At 52.8% G+C, this 26,029-nt stretch overlaps 1 protein-coding gene across 1 annotated transcript; it reads left to right on the top strand.

Moving 5' to 3' along the window:
• Positions 1-387: 387 nt before the first annotated feature.
• TIE1 (tyrosine kinase with immunoglobulin like and EGF like domains 1) lies at positions 388-16,438 on the top strand. Its single transcript, XM_040974480.1, has 23 exons — positions 388-524; positions 3,219-3,536; positions 3,662-3,772; positions 5,003-5,158; positions 5,322-5,453; positions 5,610-5,750; positions 5,939-6,067; positions 6,477-6,622; positions 6,860-7,004; positions 8,959-9,117; positions 9,231-9,368; positions 9,557-9,853; positions 10,293-10,583; positions 10,869-11,059; positions 12,053-12,263; positions 12,375-12,485; positions 12,604-12,794; positions 13,860-13,973; positions 14,065-14,135; positions 15,024-15,064; positions 15,146-15,242; positions 15,360-15,459; positions 16,068-16,438. The coding sequence occupies exons 1-23, from the start codon at positions 467-469 to the stop codon at positions 16,137-16,139; spliced, it is 3,420 nt and encodes a 1,139-aa protein (XP_040830414.1). The 5' UTR covers positions 388-466; the 3' UTR covers positions 16,140-16,438.
• The last annotated feature ends 9,591 nt before the right edge of the window (positions 16,439-26,029 follow it).

The raw sequence follows: 26,029 nt of genomic DNA on the forward strand, positions 1-26,029 counted from the left end.
CACATACAGGAGGAGTCAAGTGGGCTGTGGCATGCGTACACACAGGGAGGAGGGGAGACCCCAGAACAATGTCCTCCCCCCATCCCTCCTCAATAGGCGGAAGCCACTGGCTTCCTCCCTTTCCTGCCGGCCTGCTCCTGTGCGCCAGCCAGACACAGGATCGACAGGAGAGAGGGGATAGCAAACATAGTCTCACAATGCTTGAAGCAGATCCCTCCCACCCTCTGTTCCAGGGCTCTCCGGGCCACTCCCATCCCCAGCCTAGTGGGGGAACGAGACTGGAGGGCCCAGAGGTTGGGCCAGGAGAGGACCTTCCCACCCTTCTCTCCTGCCTTCCCTCCCACCCAAGCCACCTCATTTCCTCTTCCTTTCCAGCCCACTGGACAACACGGGCTGAGCACTCAGACCCACAACCACCGACCCCAGGCCCAGCTGGTCCTGGCTGGCCTGGGTCAGCCACCAGAGTATGATCTGGCTGGGGCCCCCTCTCCTGCTCGCCATCTTCTGTCTGACTTCTCATGTGGGTGAGTCTTCCCCGAGTCTTCCCACTGCTTTCTCAGGTCCCCAGGCCCTGATGTGATCCCATGGTGGTTGCTATGGCTGGAGTGGGAGGAGCCTGGTCTAATGGGGACAGAGTTTCCATTTTAACAGATGTAAAGGGTTTTGCAACATGATGGTGGCGACAGATGTACAGTAGCGTGCCTGAGTTTGGCAACCCTGAACTGTATCCTTAAAAATGTTAAAACAGCAAATTCCATGGCATGGGTATTTTGCTACAATAGAAGCAACTGGGGACAGATAGAAACTCAACACTGCCATCGCTTTGTCCTATCAAAACCTGAAATCAGTGCCAGGAAAAGTCGGGCAGGAACTAGCATTCAGTGGGGGAAGGGGAGCCATCTTGGCCGTGTAGGATCTCAAGTGGGGTTGGGAGCAGCCGGGCTCGTGACCCCATAAAGTTTTTGGTGGGTGTGCGTGTTGGATTCATCAGGGATGACGTATTGGATTCATCCCGTCATCCACTGGACAAGAAGGTCTTGAGTACCAAGGACCTGGCCTACATACTGGGCCCATTCCTTGAGAAGGTTGTCAGACTTCAGTGTGGATGTTCCTGCAGCTCCTGCAGAGTTTAAGTGCAGTAACATAGGCAGCACACCCAGTGTAGTGCCCACCACAGTGCCCAGTGCAGTGCCCAGCACTCAAGAAGGGTTTCTGAGAAAGTGACAACTGATTCTTCCCTCTCATGCCTACAAGATTAAAACCCGAGGCTGTCTCTGAGGGGTTCAGGGTCCAAGGTGGCGCACAGGATCTGGGAGGAGGGCTGCAGACAGTGGGGAGGCACAACAGGGCAGGGGAGGAGCCGGCCTGCTCTATCCTGAGTAGCCGTCCAAAAAGGAGCCGGAAAAGATCTCCTAGAGGAGTACTCTTCATTCCAGGCAGCCAGAGCTGTAAGTGTGAGTCTCAGAGGTGTGGGAGAGAAGGTCCCTGCAGGAACAGCCTCCAGAAGGGCTCTGCACCTGCAGCTTACCCTGCAGGCAACGGGCAGCAGAGCCACAAGGGCCATCTGAATCTCCAAGGGATCACTTGGGAGCAAGTGCTGGGGAAGGAGGAGCTGTGGCTTCCTAGGATAGCCAGGGTGAGTATGGAAGCGGATGAAGTGAAGGAACTTTCAGGAAACAATTAGCAGGATTTTGTGACTGGCTGGGACAGCCAGCCTACAAGTGTGGATGTTTTAGAAACACACACACACACACACACACACACACACACACACACCCCGAGTGTCTGGCCTCAGGCAAACTGCTGAACTTCTCCAAGCCTTTATTCCCGCAGCAATAAAATAAGGATAATAATACCCATGTCCCACGATGGTTGATGGTCGGGAAGATCAAGTGAGAGGACATCAGGCAAATATGCAAGGCATGACACCCAATAAACAGCTACTGTTGCGACAGGGGCGAGTTTGAGGTGGCAGGTGCTATCCGCTGAGTCAGGGAGCACAGGAGGGGACCGGTTGGGAAAAACTGATGGAAATACAGGTTGGAGCTGAAAGGCGGTCCACAGCTCCTGACTCAGACCGGACAAGCTGGCTCAGGGAAGCCCGGGAGACAATCCCAGGGACCGCCCCTGGCAATGCAGAGAGCATTGACTTCCCCGCAGGTGGGAGGGGCTGCTGGCAAACAGGTGCGGGTCCTGTTGCAGTAGGCGTCTGGAAAGTCTGGAGAAGGCTTTCCAAGCCTATTAACTGATAAGCTTAGTGCCATTTAAAGTAATTAATTACTGGATCATTGACAGGCAGGAACAGGGGAGGAGGGTTGGGGTGGGGATTGGTCTGGACTAGCCCCACCTAGCCTCATGCCCCCAGCCCCCACTGTCAATCTGGAAACCCTCCCTCCACATTCCACATCAGTTCCATTCCGTGCCTTACTAAGGCTGCTCTCTACCTAGTCTGCCTCACCTAGAGGGCCTCTCCCTTACCCCCAACCTGCACCCCAATTCCCTCATCGGGTCCTGGTTGAGCTTTAGAAACCCTCAGACTTTATCTCCCAGGAACCACTTCTGTCTCTCCCGCGCTGGGCTGGGACCCCCCTTCTCTGGGCTCCCACTCAGGTGTCCTGCATTGGCAGTGAGTTCTTTTGGAAGTGTGGGTCTTGTCCCTCCCTGTTTCCTGGCCTGGTCCCAGGACCTTCATGTCTCCATCACACCCACGGGGCTGCAGAACCCAGCCTCCCCACCTGAGGTTCACCTCTGTGGGCCACCTATGTTATCCACTGCTCTCCCTGCTGCCCGCTCCTGGCCCAAGCTGCACAAGGGAATCAGCTGTCCCTGCACAGAACAGCTTTAAGCACAAATGGGGAAGGGGCCTGATGGGGAATAATGGGAGGAAATAGGAACAGGGCACATAGCTCCCGACAGCAGTAGGGGGAAGCCATCCGGCCAGAAAGGCGGGGCATTCAAAGGCCTAGAAGGATTTGTGTTTTTGTTTGTGCTCTTTGACGATGAAGACACTTGAGGGCAAGGGGCCAGTGCACGCGAAGGGGAAAGGAGGGGGTGGAAATGCTGATAAAGCCCAGTGACACTGGGGCCTGAGGGACAGGGCAAGAGCAGGCATAAGGCCAAAGGATGAGAAGCTGGTGGTGCAAAAACAAGACTGGGGTGGGGCGGGGGAGGCATGTGCTCCCCGGGTTATAATGGCGTCACTGGTGTCCCGGCCCCAGGCGCGGCGGTGGACCTGACGCTGCTGGCCAACCTGCGCCTCACCGACCCCCAACGATTCTTCCTGACCTGCGTGTCCGGGGAGGCCGGGCCAGGCAGGGGCCCGGACGCCTGGGGTCCCCCTTTGCTGCTGGAAAAGGACGACCGTATTGTGCGCACCCTCCCGCCGGGACAGCCGCTGCACCTGGCACGTAACGGCTCGCACCAGGTCACACTGCGGGGCTTCTCCAAGCCCTCAGACCTCGTAGGCGTCTTCTCCTGTGTGGGCGGCGCCGGGGCGAGGCGCACGCGCGTCGTCTACGTGCACAACAGCCCAGGAGGTGAGGCTGATCTGGCAGGGGCTTTTTGACGGGGTCACGGTCCTAGAGGGAGGCTAGTGGGGTTAGCTGCAGGCTGCAGGGGAGGGTCGCTGACCCGGCCAATGACGGCAGTCTCCATCCCACAGCCCACCTGCTCCCTGACAAGGTCACACACACAGTGAACAAAGGCGACACTGCTGTGCTCTCGGCCCGCGTGCACAAGGAGAAGCAGACGGATGTCATTTGGAAGAGCAATGGTGAGATACCCATGGTTCTGGCCCCCACCACCCCCAGCTAAGCCCTGGCCTCTTATGCGCCCATCACTGTGGCGCACCTGTTACCCTCCTGGTCTCCAGTGTACTTCCTCCATCACTCCAAGCCTTTCTGCAGTAATCAGAAATCAGTAATCCTTTCTGCAGGAATCCATAGTCAACTACCCCCCAAATAAGCTCTGTATTAAACCCCATTTCCCACTCTGCCCTGGGAGTTATCTGGCACTGCCACAGTCACATAGCTCACCTGACAGAGAATCCCAGTCTCCACGGAGAAGAAAAACAACTGGTGACAAAGTGCACAAAACTGGCAAGGGGAAGTTCAAGCCTCTCCCAAAGATGTGCCCAGTCAGGATGCCAGGTTGGGCAAACCTATGGGGTATCAGCCTCAGACGAGCCCCCCCCTTGACCTTCTTTGGTTTTTGGGAGGACTCATGGGAGGAAGCTTTTCCCTGTGTGGCTCCCGAGAGTCCTGCCTTGGCCTCAGAGCTGGAGGCTCTCGCATGCCGAGCTCCTGAGGGAGAGGCTCTTTCTCTCAGGCCTGGCGTCTGCTCAGGATTCCAGGGTCTCTGCGCAGCTCTGAGCCTTGAGGCATGGAGGGGGAAGGGGAAATGGACCCTCCAGGGGAGCAGGAGAGAGAACTCAGAGTACAGGGCACCTGGAGTGAGCTCAGGAGAGAAAGTGGGAAGGTCAAGGAGGAAGGGCATCCCAGGAGAGGGGCTGATGAGAGCCAAGGCAGGAAAGCCCGAAGCACCACAGTTTTGGAGAAGGGTAGCCAGCCATTCTGGACTTCAGAGATAAGAGGAGAGAGCCAGGGTACATAGATGGGACTCGGGTGTGGCTCTGGCGAGCCTGGTGACAGTGATGACCTGAAGGGGAGTCTCAGAGCTGTCAGCAGTGGCAGGAGCATCACACTGACTGTTGAGTGTGGGAGGGATGGGAAAGGGCAGGGCTAGAGGGAGACAGCCTGCTGGAGAGGTTGGGGCTGGGATGCACGGCGGTGGGTGTGGGAAGAAGTGGACGGATTGAGTGAGCTTGGGGATCAAGTGGGTGGTCAATGGAGCAAGAAGAAGAGGCTGCTCTGTGGCTCCTGCCCCCAGGTCTGATCCCAGGTGTGTGGGGCACATTGATGTGGCCTGGGCAGGGGTGGGCTGAGAGGGAGAGGTAACAGCAGTCCCCGTGTGCTACTGAGCCCCCATCCACTCATGTTCCCAGGATCCTATTTCTATACTCTGGACTGGCAAGAAGCTAAGGAGGGGCACTTCCTGCTGAAGCTACCCAACGTGCAGCCCCCATCGAGTGGCATCTACAGTGCCACCTACCTGGAAGCCAGCCCCCTTGGCAGCGCCTTCTTCCGGCTTATTGTGCGGGGTGAGGAGCAGAGGGTAGCAGTCAGCAGCAGACGGAGGGTCATGTGGATACTGGGCTGTGGTTCTCCCCAATGCCCTGGGTCCCAAAAGCTACCCCGACCTTCAGCAGCAGAGGGTCGGAGGTTGGGGGGTGAAGGTCAGCTGCTGAAGACACTTTTTGCCAGGCTGTGGGGCCAGGCGCTGGGGACCAGGCTGCACTAAGGACTGCCCAGGCTGCCTGCATGGAGGGGTCTGCCATGACCATGATGGCGAGTGTGTGTGCCCTCCTGGATTCACTGGAACCCGCTGTGAACAAGGTAAGGAAGAGGGCAACTGAGACCCGGGCAGGATCACGCCCCTGACCTTTAAAGACCCTTGATCCGTGGGGCTGGAGCTTGGGGATGAGGGTACCTGATGATTCCTGGACCCTAGTGCCTGATGGGCCCATGTACCCCGTGTTCACCCATTTCTAGCCTGCAGAGAGGGCCGCTTTGGGCAGAGCTGTCAGGAGCAGTGTCCAGGAACATCAGGCTGCCGGGGCCTCACCTTCTGCCTCCCTGACCCCTACGGCTGCTCCTGTGGGTCTGGCTGGAGAGGAAGCCAGTGCCAGGAAGGTAAGGACCAACCCATACCCATTATGGCCATTATGGCCACACGCAGACTCGAACCTCTCATTCTTATTCCGACCTACACACCAAGCACCCATCGATGTTCCTGTCCCCAATCTCTGGACAACTCATGTCCCATCTATGTCCCTTGACCTTGTCCCCTTTTCCCCCCAACCTCCTCTTCTGTCCCCTAGCCTGCTCCCCTGGCCATTTTGGAGCCGACTGCCGCCTGCAGTGTCAATGTCAGAACGGTGGCACCTGTGATCGCTTCAGCGGCTGTGTCTGCCCTTCCGGGTGGCATGGAATGCACTGTGAGAAATCAGGTGCGAGCCCCAGGGACTCTGCATGGGAACTCACCCTCCCCTCTCTCTGAACAGCCCAAATCCCGCCTCCAGGGTGCTCAAGGTCTGGCCCATCAGACCATGCCTGGTGGCAGCACCAAGTGCGTGGAAGCCCAGAGAAGGCTCCTGGGGCATCTGTAGCCAGGGACCTCACAATGGAGGCATGAATGAGTATTCTGGCTGTGAGGATGGTGAGGCACCTGCTGGCCGGCATTTTGTAGATGTTAAGCAATGGGAAGTGTGCTGGAGCCATGGATGGGACTTTGCAGGCTCCCAGGACTGAGTGACCGGGGAGATGGTGGCACTTCTGCTGAGATGCACAGCAGCGTGGGATGAGGGACAGCTTGGCCTCCGGAGGGGCTCCAGGATGAGCATTCTTCCTATCCCTTAGACCGAATCCCCCAGATCCTCAACATGGCCTCAGAGCTGGAGTTCAACTTGGAGACCACGCCCCGGATCAACTGTGCAGCTGCAGGGAACCCCTTCCCAGTCCGGGGCAGCATGGAATTGCGCAAGCCCGATGGCACTGTGCTGCTGGTCAGTCCCCAGGAGCCCAGGCTCGCTGCCTCCACCCCCACTTGATCTTGCAGTCCCCACCCTCTCAAAACTCCCCTTTGCTCTGCTGCTGGCCTGCCCGTGGCTCACATGAGGGTCAGGCAGATTCATGAGGGGTTGCCCCTGGGCCTCTGTCCCCTCAACAACCTTGACAGATACATGTGTGCCTGCCTAGGGGATGTATACTCTGTGTCTGCCCCCTTCTCCCTTCTCTCGCAGTCCACCAAGGCCATTGTGGAGCCAGATAAGACCACAGCTGAGTTCGAGGTGCCCCACCTGGCTCTGGGAGACAGCGGGTTCTGGGAGTGTCGCGTGTCCACATCTGGTGGCCAAGACAGCCGGCGCTTCAAGGTTAATGTCAAAGGTCAGTGATAGCCTAGGACCATGGAGGGTGGACGGTGAGCAGAGTGGGCACTACCTGATGCTGCCTAGACAGGGTCCTAGCAGGAAGGGCAAGGGCATTCAACATCACAGGCTGGCACCCCGAAAAGAAGAAGGCTGTGGTCACCTGGAGGTGCAGGATGGGCAGTGGCAAGGCTGTAGCCCAGCTGAGACCCCTCTGGAAGGATGTCTCATGCTCTAGAAGTTGGGAGAATCCCTCCTCCAACATCCTCATTCTGCCTGCTATTGAGGCATGCTTCCCTTCTCTTACTCTCTCTCTCTCTCTCTCACACACATACACACACACACACTCACCTCTAGCTCTCTTTTTAGAATGTTTCTTCCTGGCTGAGTCTCCCAGTGTGGGCACTCAATTCTAGAACAGGGACATCCACAAGAAGGGACCTGCTTGGTTTCCCAAAGCTGACACCTTCCTGGAGTCTGCCAGTGCCCAGGCTTGCTTAGGGCGGGGCATCATCACCTGGGACTAAGTTCCTCATCACCTTCTCCAACCCCATCATTCCCCCTTTGGCTCCCAACCCTCTTGTCCTCTGGACAGCCCTCCCCCTGCCCTGCCCTTTCCTCACTGCTGCATCCTGCTTCCTGCCTCCTCCCAGCCCCTTCCCACTGCTCCTCATCCCCCTCCACCACCAAGCTCCACCTCCCGCCTTTATCTCCACCCACTCCCATGCTAGGCTTTGGACCTATGACCTGAGTTGGTGCTTTCTGCGCAGATTCCTAGCTCTGTCACTTTAAGCAAGTTTCTTGGTCTTGTTCGGTTTTCCTTTCTGTCTCCTCTCAAACGGTACGTTAGCTCACTCAGAAGGCTGTGGAGATTAAATCAGGTGTACACTCAGAGTGTCACTATTATTTAAAAGGCCATCTCGTCCGGGGGTTCCGGCTCTTTTCTGCAGGCCCCGTTGCTGGGGTCTCCTTGGAGTGAGGTGGCTTCCGTGCAGGTCTGTCTGTGAAGCTAGCAGACAGGCTCATGGGTCACTGTCCCCTGAATGGGCCTTGAGGAGCTCCCTGGGATCAGTCCCCACCCAAATCAGCACCTGCTCCTCACCTGCTCATTCCTGCGGGACAGCACCTGCAGCCCACAACCTGCATCCTCTTTGACCCTTTCTTCCTCCTTTCCTTCTGCCTTTCCTCCCTCCCTCCCTGCATTCCTCTCATCCTCCCTCCTTCCTTCCCCTCATGCTTCTCTCCATCCTCCCTTCCTTCATCTTAGAAAGTCAGTCTGGCAAATATTTGGAAGAGGCAGGAGACATGAGTAGCATAACCTGGAGAGCTATCCTGAGGCCAGAAAAAAGACAGTGATCGTGGGGTGAGGACACTGGCCAAGGCTCATGCAGCCTTAACTAAGCCCTGACTGGGTCTCCTGCTTGCTGTGAGTCCTGAAATAGGTTGTTTGGGGTCTCCAAAGCTGTTCCTGCACTGGACACTCAGGGCCAGGGAGTCCTGGCTGAGGGCAGTTACAGGAGGTAGAGGTCACGCATGCGAAGCCTTGGGTAGTACAGGTGCTTCCTCCCCAGCACTGTCCATGTTGCTGTTCTCGGGGGAGAGAGGTGAGTGGCAGAGGATGGGCAGAGCGAGGCTGACACCACCCCCTGCCCAGCTCCCTCTGTGGCTCCCAGCACCCACACTGCCTGCACGCTCTGTGCAGGGTAGTTGCCTCTTGACTCCGGTCTGGCCACATTGCTCCTTCACTTAATGTTTCTTAGGATCTGTCCATGTCCTTCTTGACAAATCCCTGTGCTCCAAGCCATCCAGGTCATGGCTCCATCCTCCTCAGGCCTTGATCACTCTGGCTATCTGGTGAACTTGGCCTTCTCCCAGCCCAGGAGATCCTCAGATGTGTCTGATGCCCAAAACACAGACTTTTGAAGACCAGCTTAGCCATGCTAGGCTGGACCTCATGCTGAATCTCCTGGCAGTGCCTCCGGAGCCCCTGACTGCACCGCGGCTCCTGGCCAAGCACAGCCGCCAGCTTGTGGTATCCCCCCTGGTCTCCTTCTCTGGGGATGGACCCATCTCCTCCATCCGCCTGCACTACCGGCCCCAGGACAGTACCATGGCCTGGTCCACCATTGTGGGTGAGTGGGCAGAGCCCAAGGCAGCACAGAGCTGCTGGGTAGTGGTGAGAGGGGCAAAGGGGAAGGGGACAGAGTTGGACCTGAATGGTGTATGCTGCACGCCCTGCTCCCAGTGGACCCCAGTGAGAACGTGACGTTAATGAATCTGCGGCCGAAGACAGGATACAGTGTCCGCGTGCAGCTGAGCCGGCCTGGGGAAGGAGGCGAGGGGGCCTGGGGGCCTGCCACCCTCATGACCACAGACTGTCTGGGTGAGAGACAAAACGTCCCCCTACTCTTTTAGCCAGGGGAGTGGTTTCCTGTCCTGTCCATCCAGGGTTATCATGCCTTGTCCTCCCCAGACAAGGAGGTGGGAAAGACACCTGTCCTTTGGGAATCACTGTCCAACTTGGCCCCGAGGAGCCATCGGACAGTTCTGACCCCTGACCTCTGACCCCAGAGCCCTCGTTGCAACCGTGGCTGGATGCCTGGCATGTGGAGGGCGCTGGCCGGCTGCGATTGAGCTGGTCCTTACCCTCGGTGACTGGGCCTCTGGTGGGCGACGGTTTCCTGTTGCGCCTCTGGGATATGACACAAAGGCAGGAGCGATGGGAGAATATCTCATCCCTTCAAGACCGTACCACCCTCCTGACCGGACTCACACCTGGTGCCCACTACCAGCTGGATGTGCGGCTGTACCACTGCACCCTCCTGGGCCCAGCCTCGCCCCCTGCACACGTGGTTCTGCCCCACAGCGGTACGCCTATAATGGATAGGGTGACAGGTTGGGGACCAGGGCAGGACAGGGGACACAGGAACATGGGAGGTTGCTGGAAACGGTGGATGCAGGCAATGCAGGACACACAGGGGGCATTAGGGAAGACATGAGCCACAGAAAAGGTCAGAAGATTCTCAGGGAGACAGGGGTCATGTGAGGAAGTCATGGGTCATGGAAAGCAAAGGTCAAGCAGGCCCCAGGGAAACACAAGGCACAGGGGTGTGTAGGGGAGGGCTTGGAATATGAGGAGAATGGAGGAAGCAAGGCAGCCTGGGGGAGAAGAGCAGCTTGGCCTGGAGGGAGAGGAGGTGGCTCCCACTCGGGGGTGCACAGAGCAGTGGGTACAGCTAGAATGGATGTGTCTCATATCTGTGTAAAGAATCTGGGCCTGTCTGAGCCCTGCCTTCCTACTCCCCAGGGCCCCCAGCTCCCCAACACCTGCAGGCCCAGGCCCTCTCAGATTCTGAGATTCAGCTTACGTGGCAGCATCCAGAGGCTCCACCTGGGCCAATATCCAAGTACATCGTGGAGGTGCAGGTGGCTGGGGGCTCAGGGGATCCTCTGTGGATGGACGTGGACAGGCCAGAGGAAACAAGCATCGTGGTCCGTGGCCTCAACGCCAGCACTCGCTACCTCTTCCGCGTGCGGGCCAGCGTCCAGGGTCTTGGTGACTGGAGCAAAACGGTGGAAGCGTCCACCCTGGGCAACAGTGAGAGGACAGGGCCCCGCAGCCCTTCCCTACTCCTTCCACCCTGGCCCCAGCCCTCACTCCCTGGGACAAGTGACTCAGACTCCTCCGGTCTCACAATCCATCATCCCGCACTGGAGGAGGAGCCCCATCTTGGTCCTTGCTTTCCTGTGACCCAAGTAACCTCGCCATGTTTAACTTCTGGCACTGAAAGGTCCAACCTGAGCCTCAGATTGGGGTGGGGGTATCCATGGTAGGGTTCTTTGACCTAGGCGTTCTGCCCTCTGCCCTTCCCATCCCATCCAGGATTGCTGAGTGAAGACCCCGTCCAAGAAAGCCGAGCGGCCGAGGAGGGCCTGGACCAGCAGCTGGTCCTAGCTGTGGTGGGCTCTGTGTCTGCCACTTGCCTCACCATCCTTGCTGCTTTGCTCACCCTGGTGTGCATCCGCCGAAGCTGCCTGCAACGAAGGCGCACCTTCACCTACCAGTCAGGCTCGGTCAGTGGTTACTCCTGCCCTGGCACACGCGTCCAACTCCTGCGTGTCTGTGTGTCCACCTTTGCCCACCCAGGAGCTTGAGCGCTGTGTGCACGTGCACACACGTCTGCTTGTCCCAGCCACAAGACTGCAACCAGGGAGACAGAATATTTGCCACTGAACTCACCAGCCCCATGCACCCTGCCTTCCTTTTCCTGGAGTGGGGGCAATCTCAATCCTGATGGCTCGGGCATGTCGTGGAAGGGTGCCTGGGATTCCTGCTGGCCCTGCCCTTGCAGACTTTGCCAGCCTCCAAGGGTACCCCTCTGCCTGTGAAGGCCTCAGCATCCAGCTCTTTCCCGTCCCTGCCATGAACCTAGCACAGGTGGGCCATTTGCTCCTCGACTGGGGGACGGGTCTTTGTGACAATCTTGCTGTCCTCAAGGCCCAGGCTGGCTTTAGAGCTCAGGCTGCATGGCAGGTGGGTATGCAGGGGTCATCTCTGCTTCCACTGCTTTGGAGAAGACAATAGTAACTGCCAGCTCCAGCACCCTGGGCTACACCTGTGGTCCTTGCTCCATGAGTGCCCCCCAAGTCTGCCATCAGGAGCTGGCATCCTCACCACACTCTCTCTGTGACCAGAAAGTTGCGTTGGGACATTACACAGCTCATTCCAGTTCTTGGCTGTTTTTAATGTTGGAAGTAGCATCCATCCAGCAACTCATGCTGTGGCTTCTAGCAACTTTACCCACAAGCCCTTCTTCTGCATTCCAGTGCATCAAGCACCAGGGTGCCTGGCTCCTCCCTCCTAAATCCTCGTATATCTGTCCTTCGAATGTCCTTCCCATGCCCCTGTCGCCTACAATTGCTCTCACTCTATTCCGGTCTGTGTGTGTGTCTTGGCTAGCTCTGTCTGAGTCTCTGCCCACTTGTGGAGTCATTGGAGCGTCTCTCTGCATGCCTGTACTGTGTTCACCACATGGGCCAACTGACCCTTTGTCTCATTCTGTGAAGGGTGAGGAGACCATCCTGCAGTTCAGCTCGGGGACCTTGACACTGACTCGGAGGCCAAAGCAGCAGCCGGAGCCTCTGAGCTACCCGGTGCTGGAGTGGGAGGACATCACCTTTGAAGACCTCATTGGGGAGGGGAACTTCGGCCAGGTCATCCGGGCCATGATCAAGAAGGACGGGCTCAAGATGAACGCCGCCATCAAGATGCTGAAAGGTCCCCAGGAGTGACCCCTGCCCAACCCCGACCCTCTCACTCTCTCATCTTGATCCCCACACTTTCTCCAGAGCTCCTTCTGACAACATTGATGCTGGATTCTCTACACAGAATATGCCTCAGAAAATGACCACCGTGATTTCGCGGGGGAGCTGGAAGTCCTGTGCAAGCTGGGTCACCACCCCAACATCATCAACCTCCTAGGGGCCTGCGAGAACCGAGGTAGGTCTCCCTTCTCCCAAACCCTGGCCGCCAGCTGCCTCCCCCACGCATCAGCTGCTCCCTGGTGGGTCAGGCTGCCCTACGTCGGTCACCAGCCACCTGATCGCCTCGCCTCCAGGTTATTTGTACATTGCTATTGAATATGCCCCGTATGGGAACCTGCTCGACTTCCTGCGGAAGAGCCGTGTGCTGGAGACAGATCCTGCCTTTGCCCGTGAGCATGGCACAGCCTCCACCCTCAGCTCCCGGCAACTGCTGCGCTTTGCCAGTGATGCTGCTAACGGCATGCAGTACCTGAGTGAGAAACAGGTGCGTGTGGACAAGTGGGGCAGAGGGACTGGATAGGCTCCGCCAGGTGAGGAAGCTGGGGAAAGCTGAGCTCACGGCTCTGGCTGCTGGCCAGGAGGCTAGGGAAATGCAAATAGAAAAAAAAAAGTCCAAGGGGCCTCCTGATGGAGGTGGCCAGGCAGAGATCACGGCCTGGGAACTGTCAGCCCAGGTGGCCACTTCCATGGGAAGAGGGTAGGGAAGTCAGCCGGTGAAGCTGATGGGTGGAGGCCTGGACCCAAGTCAGGAAGCACTCGAGAGGAGCAACTGCCTTCAGGGACCCGAGCACAAGAAGGTATTTTAACAATAGCCATGCTTTTGTTTGCTTTAAACATTTTTTTTTTTTTACTATTATTTGAAAGGCAGAATTACAAGGAGGGAGGGAGAGATAGGAGTGAGGGTAGACACAGAGAGACAGAGAGATCGTCTACCTACTGGTTCACTCACCAAATAGTCATCGAAGCTGGGCCTCACTGCAGCCAGAGCTCGAAACTCCATCTGGATCTCTCTCGTGGGTAGCAGGGGCCCTAGCTTCATGCCATTTTTCACTTGTTGTCTCGGGTGCGTTATAGCTCCTAGAGCTAGCTAGGACACGGGGCAACATAAATGTTGCATCTGGTGACCTAACCTGCACACCACATCCACCCTGATGGCTGTATTTGGAGTACACTAACAGCGGAGGAGAAGGGGCCAGTGCTGAGGGCAGGGTTGCTGGCAAGAGCAAGGTCTCTGAAAAAGCTGGGTGGAAATTGGGGCTCAGAGGACAGACAGGGCCACCTAAGAGCCTTCACCAGTGAGGGGACAAGGAGAAGGTAAGGTTGAGAAAAGAGCATGGAGCGTGGAACAAGGGCAAAGTACAATGCGCTAGAGAAATCCAGCTGAACTTGGCTGTGCCTGGGCTCCCACATTGATTTTTCCCAGAAAGGCTCAGGGAAGAAAAGGAAAGGGGAGCCCTTAATGACTGCCAGTGGGGTCCGACCCACTAGCAGCTCAGCCACCCAGGGCCCTTTGTGCCGCACCTGCTCTGACCCCTGGGCTGGCCTGCAGTTCATCCACAGGGACCTGGCTGCGCGCAACGTACTGGTTGGGGAGAATCTGGCCTCCAAGATCGCAGACTTTGGCCTCTCTCGAGGGGAGGAGGTTTATGTGAAGAAGACGATGGTAAGTTCACGTGACCCTCCCCTTCAGGGCCCAGTTCCTCAGCTGATCTCCCAACAGGCCCTTCATCCACACCTGATCTGTTCTCTCACAGGGGCGTCTCCCGGTGCGCTGGATGGCCATTGAGTCTCTGAACTACAGCGTCTACACCACCAAGAGTGATGTGTGAGTATGCAGGTGGGGAGGGCACGGGGCCCAGCGCCCAAAGACCACACAGGCAAAACCAGGTGCATCTCTGTCATCGGACATCCCTGGGGTCGTCTGGCCATGCCACTGGTGTCTTGGGTGTGCCTTAGCCATGCCCAGCATCTTAGTAGGAAAGTAGGGGGTCAGCCAGAAGACTATTTCTTGGATAGGATTGGCATAGACCTAGTTCAGGATTGAACTTGCATAAGAGATGGGGACCAGGTCATGTCCACCTGCAGACCTTGCCAGAGCAAGACTCCCCAAGACTTCCTCTCTGTGATCCACAACCCCAGATGCTTTCTTCTGAGCCTCACCCATCCCACCCTGCAGCCCCAGCTCCTGAGCCACGCTGTCCTCCACCTCTGACCTGCCCAGCTCACCACCATCACATTGACTATACACAGCCACTTCCTGCTTCTGCCCAAGACCCCCTAGATTCCTTCTGTGTCCTGGACCTGGGGCCTGGTGAGCACCTGCATAGAGGAGTGAGATTTAGGAGCAAGTGTTCTGGAGTGAGGCTGCTTGGATTTGAATCTCTTGTTTGCCACCTCCCAGCTGTGTGACCTCGGGCAACCTGGCTCACCACTCAGTGCCGCAGTGTATCCATCTATAAAAAGGGGGCAATGGCAGAAATGGTGTCCTAGGGTTGGCGTGAGGGTTAACAGGGACTCACAAGCATACCACATGCCTGGCTTATAGTGAGAACTCGGGAGACTGTAGCTCATAGCTAGAGTGGTGTGGACCCCAAGACAATAACTAGCCAGAGCAGACACATCAAGATCTGAGAGCTGCACACCCTGGGAAAGTTGAAGCAAAATGCTGGACCCCAGGGCCCGTGAGGTGACAAGTGCATCCTTGCCATTTCAGCTGGTCCTTTGGAGTCCTGCTCTGGGAGATTGTGAGCCTTGGTGAGTCCTCAGCCCTCCAAACCCAGGCCCCATCCCCCCGCACCTGTGGACTCCCCAACTGACAGTCGTGCCCTGCTGCAGGAGGCACCCCTTATTGCGGCATGACCTGCGCTGAGCTCTACGAGAAGCTGCCTCAGGGCTACCGCATGGAGCAGCCACGCAACTGTGATGACGAAGTGTGAGTGCCTGGCCTGCGGCCTGCACTCAGGCCACCAGCGGCCTCGGCCCGAACACCCCCTCCTGCCCCCCAGTGGGCACTGAGCCTCCCGCTCAGTACTGCTGGTCCCCTCCCCAGGTACGAGCTGATGCGGCAGTGCTGGCGGGACCGGCCCTACGAGCGGCCCCCCTTTGCCCAGATCGCACTGCAGCTGGGCCGCATGCTAGAAGCCAGGAAGGTGAGGAGACCTGGGGGGGCAGGACTGCGTGGGGTCTGGGGCTCCCTGGTGCTCGCCCAAAACCCCTTGCTGCAGCCCCCTTTTCCAGCCCTCACTGGGTTGGACACAGTCGAGCAAACAGCAAACCTCTCCCTGGTGCGGCTTCCCTGTCCCCCTCTTGCCTGCAAATGCATGAGTGGGTGGACAGCTGAGTGAACTGGTAGACAGATGATATAATAGTCATAAGAGGAAATGTATGGCTAAATTATCAAATACGTGTAAGTGAAGAAATGAGTGAAACAAGAGTCCTTCTGTGCATTAACTGCTGATTCTGGAAGTCTTCAAGAAAGAAGGGTTGTTGAAATAACCGTGGTAATGAGTGACTCAGCAGAAGTAGCCTTGTGAATGAGCGAGTAAGGGAATGAGTGCATAAGCCCACAGCTCCCTGGGTAAGCATGAGGAGAAACCCGTGTGGCGGTGATGTCAAGGCTGTGTCACCAGGAAGCCCGGCTGGGGCCCATCCATCTTGAGGCTCCAAAACAAATGCCCCACCCCCTCGGAAGTTCAGGGGCTGGAGGCCAGATGGCTCCTCGCCACGGCAGCTCCTGCCGAGCATGCTCTGTCCACAGGCCTATGTGAATATGTCGCTGTTTGAGAACTTCACCTACGCGGGCATCGATGCCACAGCAGAGGAGGCCTGAGCGGCCGGCTGTCCTGGCAGAACCTGGCTCTGCTGGCCGGAGCAAACGCTACTGTCCACCCCGTGGGACTTCTGACCCCTGCAGCCTCCAACCTGGGCTGCATCAGGTGTTTTGTTTTGTTTTATTTTGTTTTGTTTTAACTTAGCAGGAGAGAAAAGGATCGAGAGATGGGGTAGGCTTGGGGAAACTGGCTCCCTGTCCTCTGCCACTCTTCATCCTGCTGCTCCCCACACACAGCCCCTGTGTCGGTTCCTGTCCCTAACCCAGCCCTCTGCCGGCCCTGGTGAACCCTCCTCAGCTAGCCCTGCCCTGTGTTCAAAAAATAATAAATGCTCTGACTCCACTCAGTGTCTTCCTGTTGCTGTTACTCAGACCAGGGGCAATATTGAACCCTAACAGAGGGAATAAAATTAACATTTTCTGGACCTGGCACAATGACTCAATTGGCTAATCCTCCCCTTGTAAGCACCAGGATCCCATATGGGCGCAGGTTCATGTCCTGGCTGCTCCACTTCCCATCTGGTTCCCTGCTTGTGACCTGGGAAAGCAGTAGAGAAAGGCCTTGGAACCCTGCACCTGTGTGGGAGTCCTGGAAGAAGCTCCTCGCTCTCATCACCAGCTCAGCTCAGCTCAGTTCAGCTCTGGTCATTGCGGTCATTTGGGGATGGAAGAGCTTTGTCTCTCCTTTATTCTGTAAGCCTGCCTTTAAATAAATCTTTAAAAAACAAAAATGTTCCTGGGGCCAGTGTGTGGCATAGCAGCTTTAGTCAGCATCCCGTATGGGAGCACCAGTCTGTGTCCCAGCTGCTCTGCTTCCTATCCTGCTGCCTGCTAATGCCTCCAGGAAGGCAATGGAGGATGATGCAAGTGCTTGGGCCCTGACACCCAGGTGAAAGACCCAAGTGGAGCTCCTGGCTCTTGGCTTCCACCTGGCCTGGCCCTGGCCATGGAGACCATTTAGGAAATGAAGCAGCAGCTGGAAGATGTCTCCCTTTCTCTGTCATTCTGCCTTTTGAATAAACACAATTTAAATAAATAAAGAAAGAAAGAAAACGAAAAAGTTGTCCCTGACAGAAACTGATGCGCAAACATTCCATTGTGGGGTGACATGTGGAAGCAAACAGTGAAATCAGTGCACCTGAGGGCGAGGAACTAGGGACACCTGGGAGAGGAATTGGAGCCAGAAAAGCTTTTCCAGAGGAAGGGGCATTTAGCCTTGGCCATGAACAGCAAGCTGGAGAAAGAGGTCCAGTCACATGAAGTGGTCCCTGTAACCCATCGGGTGCTCGAGCTGCACTTGGCTCCGTGCGGCTGCAGATCTGTGAGAGACATGAACCAGGAGAGGGTGCAGGCCACGCTGCACCAGGCGCTCTAGGTGACGTCAAAAATGTGAGTCTTTGTCCTCAGTAGAGGTTAGCCACGGAGGAGCCATGGTGGAGTGTGTCGAGAGCTGCAGTTTTTAGAGTCACTCTAGTTACCTGTGAAGGAAGGCGTGTACTTAGACATCTGAGATGAAGTGGAAAACACCAGTCATCAAAACTCTCCAGAAAAGGTAAACGATCTAAAAAAACTTATCATAATAGAAAGACTGAATGAATAATGAATAAAAAAGGCCAGGTCAGAGCTGGTACAATGACATAGTAGATTATGCCTCCACTATGGTACCAGCATCCTAGATGGGCTCTGGCTCATGTCCCAGCTGCCTAAATTCCATTTTACTGATTCAGGTTCTGGATGCTCCATTTTTCATCCAGCTTCCTGCTAATGTGTACCCTGGGAGGCTCAAGTTCTTGGGTCCCTGTTACACACTCAGAAACCTAGACCGAATTCTAGGAGCCTGGTTTTGCCCTGGTCCAGCCCTGCATTTTATAGACGTTTGGAAAGTGAACCAGCAGAAGGAAGGTCCCTGATTCTGTCTTTCTCTCTATACTACTCTTCTTGCAAATAAAATATAAATTAAATGTTAAATTCGTTAAGCACACAAATTACAAACAGAAGGAGACTCTGTCAGCCTGATAAAAGACGTGTGTGAAAGACTCAAATCTAGAATACTCAGCAGTGACAGATTAAATGCTCTCCTCCTGCCTTGGAACAAGACAAGGATATATGTTCTCCATGCTTCTGTTCATCAGTGCATTAAGGACTCTAGCCAGAACGTTTAGGCAATAAAAAGAAATTAAACAGCAACCAGACTGGAAACAAAGAAGGAAAATGATCTCTATTGGCAGTTAATGTGGTTCTCTATGCAGAAAATCCTAAGGAATCTACTAAAAACTGTTAGAACTGGCTGGCTTAACACAGTATGCAAAATATCTCTGCTGTGAAAATTGTAAAACGTTAAAGAAAGAAATAGAAGAAGACATTAAAAAAATAGAAGAATCTTCAGTGTTCGAAGCAATTGACAGACTCAATACAATCCCAAACAAAATAAGGAAATTCTCAGATTTGGGGGAAAAAAAATGCTAAAATTCATACAGAAACACAGGAGAGCCTGAACCTCTGGAACAACAAAAACAAAACCAGACACATCCCAATACCAGATTTTAGGACGTGTTACGAACAGTTATCAAAACAGCCTAGGATGCTGGCTCAAAAACAGACATGTAAGCCATGGAGCAGAAAAGAAACCCCTGAAATTAATCCATATATCTACAGGCAGCTCATCTTTGACAAATGAGCTAAAACTCAATCCCTGAAAAAAGGACAATCTCTTCAGCAAACAGTGCTGAGATAATTGGATGTCCATGTGTGGCAGTACGACACAAAAGCCCTACCTTCCGCCTTATACAACTCTACATGGTCCAAGGACCTAAATCTAGAGCTAGAGGAAAATACACGGGAAATTCTGCAAGACATTGACTTAGGCAAAGACTTCTTGGAAAAGACCCAGAAGCACAGTCGATTGAAGCAAAACTCGGCATGAGTCCAGCATGGTGGCCCAGAGGCTAAAGTCCTTGCCTTGAACGCACCAGGATCCCATATGGGTGCCAGTTCTAATTACAGCAGCTCTACTTTCCACCCAGCTCCCTGCCTGTGGCTTGGGAGAGCAGTGCAGGACAGCCCAAAGCCTTGGGACCCTGCACCCATGCCGGAGACTTGGAAGAGGTTCCTGGCTCCTGGCTTCAGATCGGCGCAGCACTGGCCATTGCAGTCACTTGGGGAGTGAACCATCGGACGGAAGATCTTCTTCTCTGTCTCGCCTCCTCTCTGTATATCTGACTTTGTGATAAAAATAAAATTTAAAAAAAATTTTTAAAAGACTGAACAAATAGGATTACATCAGGTGAAGAAGCTTCTGCACTGCAAAGGAAATATACAACGACGTGAAGAGGAAACCAAGAGAATGGGAGAAAACTGATCAAGAATTAATATCCAAAATCTACAAAGAGCTCAAGAAACTCAGCAGCAGCGAAGCAAACAACCCAGTTAAGAAATGAGCAAAGGGCCTGTTACAATGGCTCAGTGGCTAAATCCTTGGCTTGAGAGCTCCAGGATCCCATAGGAGCGCCACTTCATGTCCTAGTTGCTCCACTTCCCTTCCAGCTCCCTGTTTGTGACCTAGGAAAGCAATAGAGGACGGCCCAAAGCCTTGGGATCCTGCATCTGAATGGGAGACCTGGAGGAGGATCCTGGCTTCAAATCGGCTCAGCTCTGGCTGTTGAAACCAACTGGGGAGTGAGCCAATGGTTGAAAGATCTTTCTCTCTGTACCTCCTTCTCTCTGTAAATTTACCTTTTCTTTTTTTAAAGATTTATTTTTATTATTATTTTTTTTTATTGGAAAGGCGGATATACAGAGAGGAGAGACAGAGAGGAAGATCTTCCATCCAATGATTCACTCCCCAAGTGAGCGCAACAGGTCGATACTATGCCGATCCGAAGCCAGGAGCCTCTTCCGGGTCTCCCACGCGGGCGCAGGGTCCCAAAGCTTTGGGCCATCCTCGACTGCTTTCCCAGGCCACAGGCAGGGAGCTGGAAGGGAAGCGGGGCTGCCGGGATTAGAACCGGCGCCCATATGGGATCCCGGGCGTGCAAGGCGAGGACCTTTAACCACTTGCGCCACCGCGCCGGGCCCTGTAAATTTACCTTTTCAAAAAAATAAATAAATAAATCTATAAACATAAATAAATAAACCTTTTTAAAAAATCCTTTTAAATTAAAAAAAAGAGCAAAAAACATGAATAGACATTTTTATAAAGAATGAAATTCAAACATCCAATAGATATATGCAAAAAAAAAATGTGAAGGGTTACTAGCCATCAGGAAGTGCAAATACAAAGCACAATGAGGTTCCACCTCACTCCAGGTAGAATAGTTATCATCCGAAAATCAAAAAGCTGTAAATTCTGACAAGGATGTGTAACGGCAATCTGTTCCACTGTTTGTGGGAATGTAACCCTGTGCAGCCATTACAGAACACAGTGTGGCAATTCACAAGATCTGAAAACAGATCCACCACGGAATGCAGCAATCACACTCCTGGAAACCTACCCAGAGGGGACGAGAGAGTTATCTATACCCCCTTGTTTATTACAGCTCAATTCACAGTAGCTAAGATACAGAATCAACCCAGATGACTGATCAAGAAATTGTGGTATCAATACATTGTGAAATACTGTGTAGCCATAAAAAGAATGAATTATGTCTTGTGCATAAAAATGAATGCAACTGGAAATTATTGTGCTTAGTGAAATAAACTAGAACCAAAAAAGACAAAAATGCATTCTCTGATATGTGACGCTTAATACAGAATTTTAAAATTACATCGCAATGAATAGGACATCTTCTGACATAATCGTTGTGTTTAGCCCTTGCTGACAGTTTGATGAAACTGTGTCTTCCATACTTTTCTAGTTGTTGAGTACTGGCATTACAGAGTGGATTAAAAGTATGTCTTTGCAGAAATGAAAGAAAACAAAAAAGCAAAACAAAACAGAAAGTCAACTACGGAGTGAACCAGTGGCGGGAATATCTTTAACTCTCTATAATTCTGTCTTTCAAACAGTTTTAATCCCGGCAGCCCTACTTCCCTTCCAGCTCCCTGCCTGTGGCCTGGGAAAGCAGTTGAAGATGGCCCAAAGCTTTGGGACCCTGCACCCGTGTGAGAGACACCTGGAAGAGGTTCCTGGTTCCCGGCTTTGGCGGTGCACCGGCCTTTGCGGTCACTTGGGGAGTGAATCATCGGACGGAAGATCTTCCTCTCTGTCTCTCCTCCTCTTGGTGTATCTGACTTTGTAATAAAAATAAATAAATCTTTAAAATAAAAAACCCCTGTTTTCTGAAACCATAAAACGCCAATGAAAGAAATTAAAGATATAAATAAACGCAAAGGCATCTCAGGCGCGTGAGTCAGAAGACAACACTGGTGAGATGCATGTCCAAGAATGACTTCCACATCCACGCAATCCCTATCAGATGCCCAGTTGAATCCTTCGTAAAAACTAGCAAACTGCTTCTACTATGGAAAAGGAATTAGGAGGGATCCAGAATAGCCAAAATAATCTTGAAAAAGAAGAACCGAGATGGAGGACTCTCTTGCTTTTGGGTTTCAAAACGTACTACAAAAAATCAACGAAAATCAAAACTATGATACCGACCTAAGATTAGTTATATAGAGCAGAACAGAATCGACAATCCAAGGGTAAAGCCATGTGCGTTGCCAACCCATTTTAAGTGGCAGGGCCACTCAGTGGGAGGCACGATAGTCCTCAACAAACGGTGGTGGGACAACTGGACAGCCACATGCAAAAGAAGAACGCCAGGTACCTCTACCCAAACACCAAATACAAAAATTAACTCCACATCTATCAAAGGCCCGAAACAAGGTCCCAAAACTATAAAACCCTTACAAGAAAGCATTGGGGTGCAACCTCAGTACCTCAGATTTGGCAATGGAGTCTTAAATATTGACAAAGAACAAGACAACAACAGCAAAAAAATCACAAGTGAGATTTCATCAAAACTGAAAAACTTTTGTGCCTCAATGAGCATGATCAAGAAGAAAAAAAGGAACTGCACCGTGGGATAAAATATTTGCAAATCATATAGTAAGAGGCTTGTACCTAGAATATATAAAGAAACTTATCACTTAATACTAGAAAGATAACCCATTTTCTTAAATGGGCAAAAAAAAAAAAGGGTTAATAGGCATTTCTCCAAAGAAGATAGACGAGTGGCCAATAAGCACATGCATGATGCTCAACATGGTTAGTTATCAGGAAACGCAAATAAAAGCCACAGTGAGATATCACTTCATATCCACAACAATGGCTCTAACAATGATAAGCAGGGTTGGCAGGGAGGACTTGGGACTCCAGTTCACTGCCGGAGGGCATGTGAAGCTGCACTGTGTCTTTGCCAGCCAGCTGGTAGTTCCTTAAACAATTAAACATCAAGCTCCCATAATGTCCAGAAATTCCACACTCCTCTGAAAGAAATGAAAATATGTTCACAAAAAATGCTCCTGTGAGAATGAGAATAGCAACGTTATTCTAATAGACAAAAAATGCAAACCAGCCAAATGTCCGTCAAGTGATAAACAAAATATGATAGGCACAAATGATGGGGACGGGGCCCGGCGCGATGGCGCAGTAGTTAAGGTCCTCGCCTTGCACGCCCGGGATCCCATATGGGCGCCGGTTCTAATCCCGGCAGCCCCGCTTCCCTTCCAGCTCCCTGCTTGTGGCCTGGGAAAGCAGCAGAGGACGGCCCAAAGCTTTGGGACCCTGCACCCACGTGGGAGACACCTGGAAGAGGCTCCTGGCTTCGGATCGGCATAGCATCGACCTGTTGCGCTCACTTGGGGAGTGAATCATTGGGCGGAAGATCTTCCTCTCTGTCTCTCCTCTCTGTATATCCACCTTTCCAATAAAAAATAAAATAAATCTTAAAAAAAAAACAAAAAACAAATGATGGGGACGAAGTACTATGCATTGTATAACAATACTGAACACTGAAAGCACCAGGTTACATGAAATAAGCCACTTATCAAAGGTCACAAATTGGGACTGGTGCAGTGGCGCAATGGCTAAATCCCAGCTTGCCAGCATTGGAATTCCATATGGGCTCCAGTTCGTGTCTCAGCTGCTCCACTTTCCATCCAGCTCCCTGCTTACGGCCTGGGAATGCAATGCATGATGGGACACCTGGAAGAAGTTCCTGGCTCCTAGCTTTGGATCAGCTCAGCTGCAGCTGTTATGGCCACTTGGGGAGTGAACCAGCAGATGGAAGATCTCTGTCTCGCCTTCTCTCCATAAATCTGATCTGTCTTTCCAATAAAAATAAATAATTTTTAAAAAAAATAAAAGATCACATATCATATTTGTATTACATTATGTGGAACTTCTGGAATAGGCAAATCCAGAGACAGAAAGAGTGTCATGGTCGCTTGGAACTGGTAGGAAGTTGAGGGAATAGGAAGGTGAGAGCTAAAAGGTAAAAGATTCTAAATTTTAAAAATTATTTATAGATTTATTGATATCCTCGAAAAACAGAATTACGGAGAGATGGGGAGAGACAGAGAGAGATATTACATCCCCAAATGACTGAAACAGCTGATGCTGAGCCAGGCCAAGATCTCCATCCGGGTCTCCCACATGGGTGGCAGAGCACCAAGAACTTGAACCATCCTCTGCTGCTTCCCAAGGTGCTTTAGCATGGAGCTGGGTGGGAAGTGGTGCAGCCAGAACTGGAACTGGTGGGCATATGGGATGCCAACATTACGGGTGGCAACTTAACCCACTGTACCACAACACTAGCCCCACAAGATCTCTTCTTGAAGTGATAAAAATGATCTAATATATAGTTCATTATTGTTGTACATACCAGTGAATATAATAAAAAAGAATCAACTGTGTACTATTTTTTTTAAAGAATTTATTTGTTCATTTGAAAGACAGAGTTACAGAGAGATTTTCTATCCACTGCTTTATTCCCCAAATGGCCATAATGGCTACGGCTGGGCCAGACCCAAACCAGGAAAGATTTATTTCTTTTTATTGGAAAGTCAGATAAAGAGATGAGGAGAGACAGAAAGGAAGTTCTTATGTCTTTTGATTCATTCCCCAAGCAGCCAAAATGGTTGGAGCTGCGCCATTCTAAAGCCAGGAACTAGGAGCCTCTTCTGGGTCTCTTCCATGCGGGTGTAGGGTCCCAAGGCTTTGGGCCATCCTCAACTGCCTTCCCAGTCCACAAGCAGGGAGCTGGATGAAAAGTGGGGTCACTGGGATTAGAACCGGCACCTATATGGGGTCCCAGTGTGTGTAAGGAGAGGACACTGGCCACTACCGTACCGGGCATATTTTAAAAAGAAAAAAAAAACAAAACCTTTTTCAAAGCAAGGAGATCAGTGCAGGCCATCTGCATGGGAGTGTAATGTGGTGGCATGTGCGGGAAGAAATGCTGGGAAGAAGGACAGATAAGTTTGCAGGAGCAAAGAACCCAAATTCCCACCAAGCTACTGTTTGGTTGTGGCTGTCTTTGTTTATATTTATTTATTTTTATTTTTACTGAAAAACAGATAATAGAGACAGAAGAGAGAGAGACCTTTCATCTGCTGGTTCAATTCCCACATGGCTGCAATGAGCAGATCTTGCCTAGGACAGTCCCAGAGCCTGGAACTCAGTCTGGGTCTCTCATGTGGTGATGGGAACCCAACCACTGGAGCCATCCTCTGCTGCTTTCCAGGGCGCAATAGCAGGAAGCTGGAGTCAGAGCAGAGTCAGAACTGCGATCAAGCACTCTGTGGGATGAAGCCGCCCCAAGCAGCACCTTAACCAATGTTTCAAATGTCCTGCCCCCAAGCTTTTCTATGACTGGGTTGATGAAGATGCCCATCACTGAAAGAATATAAACAGCTAATGCCAGGCTTTGTTCCAAGCTCTTTGAACACGTTATGTTACTCAGTCTTCAACAACCCCCTAGCTAGGTGCTATTTTTATTCATCTAAGTTTACAAAAGAGAAAACAGACTCAGAGGTGAAGTAAGGTGACTGCAATCTGTCAGCTGGTAAGAAGCAGCACTGGTATTCTAACCAGAATGTTCTGCCTCGTCCCTTGGGCACCACACTACACTACTTCTCTGGCACAGTGGGAAAGGGCCAGATTTGAGTAGAGAACATTTTGAAATCCGGCAATAAATATGCTGATCACATACTACATGCCAGAATGCAGCCCTCCTGACACCCTGCCCCAAAAGAAGAGCTTCCCATCCACACTAGGGCCCCACCTGACACCCATGCTAGGTTCACCTGTGCTTGCTCTTGGTTGGGCAGGGTTGCAGCAAAGATCAGCCCAGGGACCAGCACTGTGGTGTAGTGGGCAAAGCCGCCATTGCATCCCCTATGGGTGCCGGTTCAAGGGAATTGGTTGTTCCACTTCTGATCCAGAGGATGGCCCAAGTCCTTATAAGCTCCTCACCAGCCCAACTCTGGCTACTGTGGCTATTTGAGAGTGGATCAAAGGATGGATGAATCTCTCTGTCTTTCTCTCTCTCTCTCCCCCTCTTTAACTGCCTTTCAAATAAATATGTCTTTTAAAAAGAGAGACCAGCAAGCAGCACAAACCTGTTTAAAGAGAAATGATGAAAAAAGCAGGAGGAATGTCCTCCTTGGGCAGAGCCTGGTGGGCCCCACTGCAGGCTGCCCTGGCCACAGAAGCGGAACTCCTCCCAGTTAGCCTGAGTCATTCATTCCCCTGTCACCACAAGGAAGGAGCGACTTCCTGCAGAGCCTTCTGGGCAGCTCAGCCACCTCCAAGGGGCTGTGCAGGCTCTTATCTCACCCCAAGCCATGTGCAGGGCCAGGGAGGTAAACCAGAAGCTCACTTCCCTTGGACTGGTCTTGCTGGGCCTGTAGTAAGTGTGGGTTCCAGACTCAGGCAGAGCCCAGCAGCC

The sequence above is a fragment of the Ochotona curzoniae genome, unplaced genomic scaffold (assembly GCF_017591425.1).
Source record: "Ochotona curzoniae isolate NIBS_2020 unplaced genomic scaffold, NIBS_Ocur_1.0 contig_2404, whole genome shotgun sequence".
NCBI classification, from domain to species: domain Eukaryota; kingdom Metazoa; phylum Chordata; class Mammalia; order Lagomorpha; family Ochotonidae; genus Ochotona; species Ochotona curzoniae.